We start from the raw sequence: 12088 nt of genomic DNA, 5'->3' as shown, positions 1-12088 counted from the left end.
ACAGGTGCAGTGAAAGGTATACAGTGACTGGTATTACAGTACAATATGCAGCTGTCACACAGGTGCAGTTAACAGGTATGCATGCACTGGTATATAAAACAGCGTGCGGTCACACAGGTGCAGTGAAAGGTATGCAGCGACCAGTATTACAATACAATGTGCAGCTGTCACACACACAGGTGCAGTTCAAAGGTATGCGCGGACTGGTATATAAAACAGCGTGCTGTCTGTCACACAGGTGCAGTGAAAGGTATACATGGAGTGGTATTACAATAAAATGTGCAGCTGTCACACACAGGTGCAGTGAATAGGTATGCAGTGACTGGTATATAAAACTGCGTGCTGTTATACAGGTGCAGTGAAAGGTATGCACGGCATGGACTGGTATTACAAATGTGCAGCTGTCACACACACAGGTGCAGTGAAAAGGTAGGCACTGAATGTGCTGGGCCTGGCACAGTATAGCAATTAGCAAGGGCCAGCTGCGACAGACAGGGCTGTATATGCAGTGTCAGTGGTCCACACAAAAAAAAAAAAACACATCACAAGAACATTAGCTCTCAAAAGAGATGTTTTGGGATGCTTTTTAGCAATAAGTATCAGCAAGGAGCAAGCTAACAAGCCTAGCAAGAGTCTAACTAAGCTTTCCCTAATCTCTGCAGCAACCTCCCCTTCTCTCACTAACACAGCAGCAGACTGAGTGAGAACATGGCCGACGCTGCTGCCTTTTATTAAGGGGAGGGGGGGAGCTCCAGGAGGGAGTGCAGCCTGATTGGCTGCCATGTGTCTGATGACTGTAATGTAGAGGGTCAAAGTTTAGCCCAATGATGTAGTATGGGGAACGGGTCGAACTTTCATAAATTTCGCGTTCAATCGCGAACGCGAACACTCAATGTTTGCGCGAATAAGTTCGCATGCGAACCGTTCGGGACATCTCTAATTATAAATGTGAAAGTTTGGATGTTTATCAACAACAGTTAGGCCAACTCCAACACCTTGCATCCCCCCTTCCTTTACCCCTAACTTTGTATTACCTATTATCCCTGGCGATATTCTTTATTTTACTTTTTGAAAAATTACTATTTTTAACACATTTTTTATGTTAAATTAATTAAAATAATATTTACCCTATATTAACTGCATAGGAAACACAGAACATGAAACTTCCAAATATACTGTATATGGGAAACTCAAAAAATTAGAATATCATGCAAAAGTTCATTTGTTTCAGTAATTCAAATTAAAAGGTGAAACTAATCTATGAAATAGACTTGTGCAAAGCAAGATATTTCAAGTCTTTATCTCACTAATATTATAAATGCGAAAGTTTGGATGTTTGGATGGAATGAATACATGTGTTAATGTGTTATAACGCTGGATCTCTCCTTTTTAGGCTAAGCTAGGAACTTATCAGCACCCCTTCGTTTTTTTGCAGATCATGTTTGCAGTGAAAGGTAAGCTTACCTTGTTGTAAAGCATGCTCATGGCTATGTTAAATTGGGATTTTAAAACAGATATCTGAAAAGAGAGGAGAGAAAAAATGAATCAGCATAGTGGGGAAATGTAAACTGCAGCCATTCTTACACTGTTAATTGCACAAGCCTAAAACCTGGTACAGTTGGTTACTGGGTGACCTCAGGGCTCTAGTATTACCAGACAGTATTACGCTAACCACTTGAACAAGCTGAAGGAGGCAATTAAGGGACCCTTTTTTTTGCAGGGCAATACACCTGCACGCACATCCAATGCTGTGGCTGCCAATTTGAACACCCCAGGTTTTCAGTTGATCCACCAACTCCCTAATCACCTGACCTGGCCCCTTTGGACTATTATCTGCCAGTAAACTTAAGGAAACATCTGGGGCAACATTTTGCGTACATTTCTGTCATCAAATATGCTGCTGAAAGCTGGTTAGAGGCACAATCAAAGGACTTTTATTTGAACAGTGCGGGCTGCACAAAATCACAACAGCACGACCTCGAACAGACCTGCCAGGTGGCATGCCTCTGGCTCTTCCTGTTTTGTCCATATTGGGGGGGATGAAGTGAAAGGTATGCACTGACATGACTAATACAATGTGCAGTCATATAGGTGCAGTGAAAGGTATGCAGTGACTGCTGATATAACAATGTGCAGTCACACAGGTGCAGTGAAAATGGATGCACTGACTGCTGGTATATACAACAGCATAAGGTCAGTCACACAGGTGCAGTGAAAGGTATACAGTGACTGGTATTACAGTACAATATGCAGCTGTCACACAGGTGCAGTTAACAGGTATGCATGCACTGGTATATAAAACAGCGTGCGGTCACACAGGTGCAGTGAAAGGTATGCAGCGACCAGTATTACAATACAATGTGCAGCTGTCACACACACAGGTGCAGTTCAAAGGTATGCGCGGACTGGTATATAAAACAGCGTGCTGTCTGTCACACAGGTGCAGTGAAAGGTATACATGGAGTGGTATTACAATAAAATGTGCAGCTGTCACACACAGGTGCAGTGAATAGGTATGCAGTGACTGGTATATAAAACTGCGTGCTGTTATACAGGTGCAGTGAAAGGTATGCACGGCATGGACTGGTATTACAAATGTGCAGCTGTCACACACACAGGTGCAGTGAAAAGGTAGGCACTGAATGTGCTGGGCCTGGCACAGTATAGCAATTAGCAAGGGCCAGCTGCGACAGACAGGGCTGTATATGCAGTGTCAGTGGTCCACACAAAAAAAAAAAAACACATCACAAGAACATTAGCTCTCAAAAGAGATGTTTTGGGATGCTTTTTAGCAATAAGTATCAGCAAGGAGCAAGCTAACAAGCCTAGCAAGAGTCTAACTAAGCTTTCCCTAATCTCTGCAGCAACCTCTCTCCCTTCTCTCACTAACACAGCAGCAGACTGAGTGAGAACATGGCCGACGCTGCTGCCTTTTATTAAGGGGAGGGGGGGAGCTCCAGGAGGGAGTGCAGCCTGATTGGCTGCCATGTGTCTGATGACTGTAATGTAGAGGGTCAAAGTTTAGCCCAATGATGTAGTATGGGGAACGGGTCGAACTTTCATAAATTTCGCGTTCAATCGCGAACGCGAACACTCAATGTTTGCGCGAATAAGTTCGCATGCGAACCGTTCGGGACATCTCTAATTATAAATGTGAAAGTTTGGATGTTTATCAACAACAGTTAGGCCAACTCCAACACCTTGCATCCCCCCTTCCTTTACCCCTAACTTTGTATTACCTATTATCCCTGGCGATATTCTTTATTTTACTTTTTGAAAAATTACTATTTTTAACACATTTTTTATGTTAAATTAATTAAAATAATATTTACCCTATATTAACTGCATAGGAAACACAGAACATGAAACTTCCAAATATACTGTATATGGGAAACTCAAAAAATTAGAATATCATGCAAAAGTTCATTTGTTTCAGTAATTCAAATTAAAAGGTGAAACTAATCTATGAAATAGACTTGTGCAAAGCAAGATATTTCAAGTCTTTATCTCACTAATATTATAAATGCGAAAGTTTGGATGTTTGGATGGAATGAATACATGTGTTAATGTGTTATAACGCTGGATCTCTCCTTTTTAGGCTAAGCTAGGAACTTATCAGCACCCCTTCGTTTTTTTGCAGATCATGTTTGCAGTGAAAGGTAAGCTTACCTTGTTGTAAAGCATGCTCATGGCTATGTTAAATTGGGATTTTAAAACAGATATCTGAAAAGAGATGAGAGAAAAAATGAATCAGCATAGTGGGGAAATGTAAACTGCAGCCATTCTTACACTGTTAATTGCACAAGCCTAAAACCTGGTACAGTTGGTTACTGGGTGACCTCAGGGCTCTAGTATTACCAGACAGTATTACGCTAACCACTTGAACAAGCTGAAGGAGGCAATTAAGGGACCCTTTTTTTTGCAGGGCAATACACCTGCACGCACATCCAATGCTGTGGCTGCCAATTTGAACACCCCAGGTTTTCAGTTGATCCACCAACTCCCTAATCACCTGACCTGGCCCCTTTGGACTATTATCTGCCAGTAAACTTAAGGAAACATCTGGGGCAACATTTTGCGTACATTTCTGTCATCAAATATGCTGCTGAAAGCTGGTTAGAGGCACAACCAAAGGACTTTTATTTGAACAGTGCGGGCTGCACAAAATCACAACAGCACGACCTCGAACAGACCTGCCAGGTGGCATGCCTCTGGCTCTTCCTGTTTTGTCCATATTGGGGGGGATGAAGTGAAAGGTATGCACTGACATGACTAATACAATGTGCAGTCATATAGGTGCAGTGAAAGGTATGCAGTGACTGCTGATATAACAATGTGCAGTCACACAGGTGCAGTGAAAATGGATGCACTGACTGCTGGTATATACAACAGCATAAGGTCAGTCACACAGGTGCAGTGAAAGGTATACAGTGACTGGTATTACAGTACAATATGCAGCTGTCACACAGGTGCAGTTAACAGGTATGCATGCACTGGTATATAAAACAGCGTGCGGTCACACAGGTGCAGTGAAAGGTATGCAGCGACCAGTATTACAATACAATGTGCAGCTGTCACACACACAGGTGCAGTTCAAAGGTATGCGCGGACTGGTATATAAAACAGCGTGCTGTCTGTCACACAGGTGCAGTGAAAGGTATACATGGAGTGGTATTACAATAAAATGTGCAGCTGTCACACACAGGTGCAGTGAATAGGTATGCAGTGACTGGTATATAAAACTGCGTGCTGTTATACAGGTGCAGTGAAAGGTATGCACGGCATGGACTGGTATTACAAATGTGCAGCTGTCACACACACAGGTGCAGTGAAAAGGTAGGCACTGAATGTGCTGGGCCTGGCACAGTATAGCAATTAGCAAGGGCCAGCTGCGACAGACAGGGCTGTATATGCAGTGTCAGTGGTCCACACAAAAAAAAAAAAACACATCACAAGAACATTAGCTCTCAAAAGAGATGTTTTGGGATGCTTTTTAGCAATAAGTATCAGCAAGGAGCAAGCTAACAAGCCTAGCAAGAGTCTAACTAAGCTTTCCCTAATCTCTGCAGCAACCTCTCTCCCTTCTCTCACTAACACAGCAGCAGACTGAGTGAGAACATGGCCGACGCTGCTGCCTTTTATTAAGGGGAGGGGGGGAGCTCCAGGAGGGAGTGCAGCCTGATTGGCTGCCATGTGTCTGATGACTGTAATGTAGAGGGTCAAAGTTTAGCCCAATGATGTAGTATGGGGAACGGGTCGAACTTTCATAAATTTCGCGTTCAATCGCGAACGCGAACACTCAATGTTTGCGCGAATAAGTTCGCATGCGAACCGTTCGGGACATCTCTAATTATAAATGTGAAAGTTTGGATGTTTATCAACAACAGTTAGGCCAACTCCAACACCTTGCATCCCCCCTTCCTTTACCCCTAACTTTGTATTACCTATTATCCCTGGCGATATTCTTTATTTTACTTTTTGAAAAATTACTATTTTTAACACATTTTTTATGTTAAATTAATTAAAATAATATTTACCCTATATTAACTGCATAGGAAACACAGAACATGAAACTTCCAAATATACTGTATATGGGAAACTCAAAAAATTAGAATATCATGCAAAAGTTCATTTGTTTCAGTAATTCAAATTAAAAGGTGAAACTAATCTATGAAATAGACTTGTGCAAAGCAAGATATTTCAAGTCTTTATCTCACTAATATTATAAATGCGAAAGTTTGGATGTTTGGATGGAATGAATACATGTGTTAATGTGTTATAACGCTGGATCTCTCCTTTTTAGGCTAAGCTAGGAACTTATCAGCACCCCTTCGTTTTTTTGCAGATCATGTTTGCAGTGAAAGGTAAGCTTACCTTGTTGTAAAGCATGCTCATGGCTATGTTAAATTGGGATTTTAAAACAGATATCTGAAAAGAGAGAAGAGAAAAAATGAATCAGCATAGTGGGGAAATGTAAACTGCAGCCATTCTTACACTGTTAATTGCACAAGCCTAAAACCTGGTACAGTTGGTTACTGGGTGACCTCAGGGCTCTAGTATTACCAGACAGTATTACGCTAACCACTTGAACAAGCTGAAGGAGGCAATTAAGGGACCCTTTTTTTTGCAGGGCAATACACCTGCACGCACATCCAATGCTGTGGTTGCCAATTTGAACACCCCAGGTTTTCAGTTGATCCACCAACTCCCTAATCACCTGACCTGGCCCCTTTGGACTATTATCTGCCAGTAAACTTAAGGAAACATCTGGGGCAACATTTTGCGTACATTTCTGTCATCAAATATGCTGCTGAAAGCTGGTTAGAGGCACAACCAAAGGACTTTTATTTGAACAGTGCGGGCTGCACAAAATCACAACAGCACGACCTCGAACAGACCTGCCAGGTGGCATGCCTCTGGCTCTTTCTGTTTTGTCCATATTGGGGGGGATGAAGTGAAAGGTATGCACTGACATGACTTATACAATGTGCAGTCATATAGGTGCAGTGAAAGGTATGCAGTGACTGCTGATATAACAATGTGCAGTCACACAGGTGCAGTGAAAATGGATGCACTGACTGCTGGTATATACAACAGCATAAGGTCAGTCACACAGGTGCAGTGAAAGGTATACAGTGACTGGTATTACAGTACAATATGCAGCTGTCACACAGGTGCAGTTAACAGGTATGCATGCACTGGTATATAAAACAGCGTGCGGTCACACAGGTGCAGTGAAAGGTATGCAGCGACCAGTATTACAATACAATGTGCAGCTGTCACACACACAGGTGCAGTTCAAAGGTATGCGCGGACTGGTATATAAAACAGCGTGCTGTCTGTCACACAGGTGCAGTGAAAGGTATACATGGAGTGGTATTACAATAAAATGTGCAGCTGTCACACACAGGTGCAGTGAATAGGTATGCAGTGACTGGTATATAAAACTGCGTGCTGTTATACAGGTGCAGTGAAAGGTATGCACGGCATGGACTGGTATTACAAATGTGCAGCTGTCACACACACAGGTGCAGTGAAAAGGTAGGCACTGAATGTGCTGGGCCTGGCACAGTATAGCAATTAGCAAGGGCCAGCTGCGACAGACAGGGCTGTATATGCAGTGTCAGTGGTCCACACAAAAAAAAAAAAAACACATCACAAGAACATTAGCTCTCAAAAGAGATGTTTTGGGGTGCTTTTTAGCAATAAGTATCAGCAAGGAGCAAGCTAACAAGCCTAGCAAGAGTCTAACTAAGCTTTCCCTAATCTCTGCAGCAACCTCTCTCCCTTCTCTCACTAACACAGCAGCAGACTGAGTGAGAACATGGCCGACGCTGCTGCCTTTTATTAAAGGGAGGGGGGGAGCTCCAGGAGGGAGTGCAGCCTGATTGGCTGCCATGTGTCTGATGACTGTAATGTAGAGGGTCAAAGTTTAGCCCAATGATGTAGTATGGGGAACGGGTCGAACTTTCATAAATTTCGCGTTCAATCGCGAACGCGAACACTCAATGTTTGCGCGAATAAGTTCGCATGCGAACCGTTCGGGACATCTCTAATTATAAATGTGAAAGTTTGGATGTTTATCAACAACAGTTAGGCCAACTCCAACACCTTGCATCCCCCCTTCCTTTACCCCTAACTTTGTATTACCTATTATCCCTGGCGATATTCTTTATTTTACTTTTTGAAAAATTACTATTTTTAACACATTTTTTATGTTAAATTAATTAAAATAATATTTACCCTATATTAACTGCATAGGAAACACAGAACATGAAACTTCCAAATATACTGTATATGGGAAACTCAAAAAATTAGAATATCATGCAAAAGTTCATTTGTTTCAGTAATTCAAATTAAAAGGTGAAACTAATCTATGAAATAGACTTGTGCAAAGCAAGATATTTCAAGTCTTTATCTCACTAATATTATAAATGCGAAAGTTTGGATGTTTGGATGGAATGAATACATGTGTTAATGTGTTATAACGCTGGATCTCTCCTTTTTAGGCTAAGCTAGGAACTTATCAGCACCCCTTCGTTTTTTTGCAGATCATGTTTGCAGTGAAAGGTAAGCTTACCTTGTTGTAAAGCATGCTCATGGCTATGTTAAATTGGGATTTTAAAACAGATATCTGAAAAGAGAGGAGAGAAAAAATGAATCAGCATAGTGGGGAAATGTAAACTGCAGCCATTCTTACACTGTTAATTGCACAAGCCTAAAACCTGGTACAGTTGGTTACTGGGTGACCTCAGGGCTCTAGTATTACCAGACAGTATTACGCTAACCACTTGAACAAGCTGAAGGAGGCAATTAAGGGACCCTTTTTTTTGCAGGGCAATACACCTGCACGCACATCAAATGCTGTGTTTGCCAATTTGAACACCCCAGGTTTTCAGTTGATCCACCAACTCCCTAATCACCTGACCTGGCCCCTTTGGACTATTATCTGCCAGTAAACTTAAGGAAACATCTGGGGCAACATTTTGCGTACATTTCTGTCATCAAATATGCTGCTGAAAGCTGGTTAGAGGCACAACCAAAGGACTTTTATTTGAACAGTGCGGGCTGCACAAAATCACAACAGCACGACCTCGAACAGACCTGCCAGGTGGCATGCCTCTGGCTCTTCCTGTTTTGTCCATATTGGGGGGGATGAAGTGAAAGGTATGCACTGACATGACTAATACAATGTGCAGTCATATAGGTGCAGTGAAAGGTATGCAGTGACTGCTGATATAACAATGTGCAGTCACACAGGTGCAGTGAAAATGGATGCACTGACTGCTGGTATATACAACAGCATAAGGTCAGTCACACAGGTGCAGTGAAAGGTATACAGTGACTGGTATTACAGTACAATATGCAGCTGTCACACAGGTGCAGTTAACAGGTATGCATGCACTGGTATATAAAACAGCGTGCGGTCACACAGGTGCAGTGAAAGGTATGCAGCGACCAGTATTACAATACAATGTGCAGCTGTCACACACACAGGTGCAGTTCAAAGGTATGCGCGGACTGGTATATAAAACAGCGTGCTGTCTGTCACACAGGTGCAGTGAAAGGTATACATGGAGTGGTATTACAATAAAATGTGCAGCTGTCACACACAGGTGCAGTGAATAGGTATGCAGTGACTGGTATATAAAACTGCGTGCTGTTATACAGGTGCAGTGAAAGGTATGCACGGCATGGACTGGTATTACAAATGTGCAGCTGTCACACACACAGGTGCAGTGAAAAGGTAGGCACTGAATGTGCTGGGCCTGGCACAGTATAGCAATTAGCAAGGGCCAGCTGCGACAGACAGGGCTGTATATGCAGTGTCAGTGGTCCACACAAAAAAAAAAAACACATCACAAGAACATTAGCTCTCAAAAGAGATGTTTTGGGATGCTTTTTAGCAATAAGTATCAGCAAGGAGCAAGCTAACAAGCCTAGCAAGAGTCTAACTAAGCTTTCCCTAATCTCTGCAGCAACCTCTCTCCCTTCTCTCACTAACACAGCAGCAGACTGAGTGAGAACATGGCCGACGCTGCTGCCTTTTATTAAGGGGAGGGGGGGAGCTCCAGGAGGGAGTGCAGCCTGATTGGCTGCCATGTGTCTGATGACTGTAATGTAGAGGGTCAAAGTTTAGCCCAATGATGTAGTATGGGGAACGGGTCGAACTTTCATAAATTTCGCGTTCAATCGCGAACGCGAACACTCAATGTTTGCGCGAATAAGTTCGCATGCGAACCGTTCGGGACATCTCTAATTATAAATGTGAAAGTTTGGATGTTTATCAACAACAGTTAGGCCAACTCCAACACCTTGCATCCCCCCTTCCTTTACCCCTAACTTTGTATTACCTATTATCCCTGGCGATATTCTTTATTTTACTTTTTGAAAAATTACTATTTTTAACACATTTTTTATGTTAAATTAATTAAAATAATATTTACCCTATATTAACTGCATAGGAAACACAGAACATGAAACTTCCAAATATACTGTATATGGGAAACTCAAAAAATTAGAATATCATGCAAAAGTTCATTTGTTTCAGTAATTCAAATTAAAAGGTGAAACTAATCTATGAAATAGACTTGTGCAAAGCAAGATATTTCAAGTCTTTATCTCACTAATATTATAAATGCAAAAGTTTGGATGTTTGGATGGAATGAATACATGTGTTAATGTGTTATAACGCTGGATCTCTCCTTTTTAGGCTAAGCTAGGAACTTATCAGCACCCCTTCGTTTTTTTGCAGATCATGTTTGCAGTGAAAGGTAAGCTTACCTTGTTGTAAAGCATGCTCATGGCTATGTTAAATTGGGATTTTAAAACAGATATCTGAAAAGAGAGGAGAGAAAAAATGAATCAGCATAGTGGGGAAATGTAAACTGCAGCCATTCTTACACTGTTAATTGCACAAGCCTAAAACCTGGTACAGTTGGTTACTGGGTGACCTCAGGGCTCTAGTATTACCAGACAGTATTACGCTAACCACTTGAACAAGCTGAAGGAGGCAATTAAGGGACCCTTTTTTTTGCAGGGCAATACACCTGCACGCACATCCAATGCTGTGGCTGCCAATTTGAACACCCCAGGTTTTCAGTTGATCCACCAACTCCCTAATCACCTGACCTGGCCCCTTTGGACTATTATCTGCCAGTAAACTTAAGGAAACATCTGGGGCAACATTTTGCGTACATTTCTGTCATCAAATATGCTGCTGAAAGCTGGTTAGAGGCACAACCAAAGGACTTTTATTTGAACAGTCTAGAAAAGCTGTAACTGTGCTGTACCAAGTGCATCGGTCTCGGGGATGGGGGGGGGGGGGGGGATATAATGAATAAATGTGTTATAACGCTGGCTCTCTGCTTTCTGGGCTAAGCCAGGAACTTATCAGCACCCCCTTGTTTTTGCAGATCATCTTTGCAGTAAAAAGTAAGCTTACCTTGTAAAATATACTCATGACTATGTTGAATGGGAATTTTACAATCTGAACAGAGAGGAGAGAAAAAATGAATCAGCATAGCGGGTTTAACCATCCAAAGTGCCTTTTGCATTTATTCCCTAATCTAATGTTCCCCTCCCTCCAGACCCAGGAGCAGGTTCTCCCTCTGAACGGGAAAGAGAGAATTTCAGTGCCTTACTTAAAGCAGATATCCAGCTAAAATTGTAGATTCTATTGGCCCTCCTGTAAAGGAAATTACCTGCAATTTCTTCTCCCCCAAAGTTGTCCCCGAAGCCCCGTATCAGCTGGCTATTCTGTTTTCTCTATCTCGATACTGATAAATGAAAGTGTGTACCTGGCTTAAGCCTACCTGGTACATACACACATCCAATTTTGATTGGCCAATGACTGACCAATATTACCACTTCCTTGTGTTATGAGAGCTTACCTGCTCTCTTATGTGTACATGGGCTTCCTCAGTTTTTTTTTTATCTCAGTAATATTATAAATGTGAAAGTTTGGACGTTTGTTACTCAATCACGCAACAATGGCTGAACGGATTTGAATGAAATGTGTCACACACATAGTACATTACCTGGAATAACATACAAGATACTTTGTATCCCCATAACCAAAAAGTGGGCGGAGACATAAAAATTTCACTGGGAAAATGTAAACTGCAGCCATTATTACACTGTTATGATTATTTATTTTATTTATAAACGCCAACATATTACACAGTGCTGCAGACACTGGATGACTGTTAATAGCAGGGTTCTCAAACTTTGCACAGTTAGTTACTGGGTGATTGGGATTAATATTCAGAAAAGTGGGTGGAGCCTTCAAAAGCCAATCAAAATCACCTATTGATTTTCAAGGGAATATTTAATTGCTGCCCTTCTTGCACTGTGAATGGCACAGGCCTCAAACCTGGTGCAGTTGGTTATTGGGTGACTTTCAGGGCTCTTATATTACCAGACAGTATTATGCTAACCACTTGAAGAAGCTGAAGGAGGCAATTAAGATGAAACACCATGTAAAGTTAATCAGAGAGTCCCTTTTTTCCAGGGCAATACACCTGCACACACATCCAATGCTGTTGCTGCCAATTTGAACACCCTAGGATTCCAGATGATCCACCAT

At 41.9% G+C, this 12088-nt stretch overlaps 1 protein-coding gene across 10 annotated transcripts in view; it reads right to left on the bottom strand.

Annotated features, from left to right (window-relative positions):
• LOC137524329 (uncharacterized) overlaps positions 1-12088 on the bottom strand; it is a 57559-nt gene that overhangs the window by 21414 nt on the left and 24057 nt on the right. For 2 of the 10 annotated variants that reach the window (XM_068244061.1, XM_068244063.1), the window contains exons 6-11: positions 10946-10990; positions 10285-10338; positions 8081-8134; positions 5875-5928; positions 3670-3723; positions 1465-1518 (exon numbers count right to left, since the gene is read on the bottom strand). In XM_068244061.1, coding sequence (XP_068100162.1) covers positions 1465-1518; positions 3670-3723; positions 5875-5928; positions 8081-8134; positions 10285-10338; positions 10946-10990 — 315 coding nt within the window. The remainder of the gene's footprint in view (positions 1-1464; positions 1519-3669; positions 3724-5874; positions 5929-8080; positions 8135-10284; positions 10339-10945; positions 10991-12088) is intronic. The other 8 variants (XM_068244062.1, XM_068244067.1, XM_068244066.1 and 5 more) reach the window with 8 other exon arrangements.

This window comes from Hyperolius riggenbachi, chromosome 7 (assembly GCF_040937935.1).
Source record: "Hyperolius riggenbachi isolate aHypRig1 chromosome 7, aHypRig1.pri, whole genome shotgun sequence".
Lineage (NCBI taxonomy): Eukaryota > Metazoa > Chordata > Amphibia > Anura > Hyperoliidae > Hyperolius > Hyperolius riggenbachi.
This window is presented reverse-complemented; position numbering and strand designations above follow the sequence as displayed.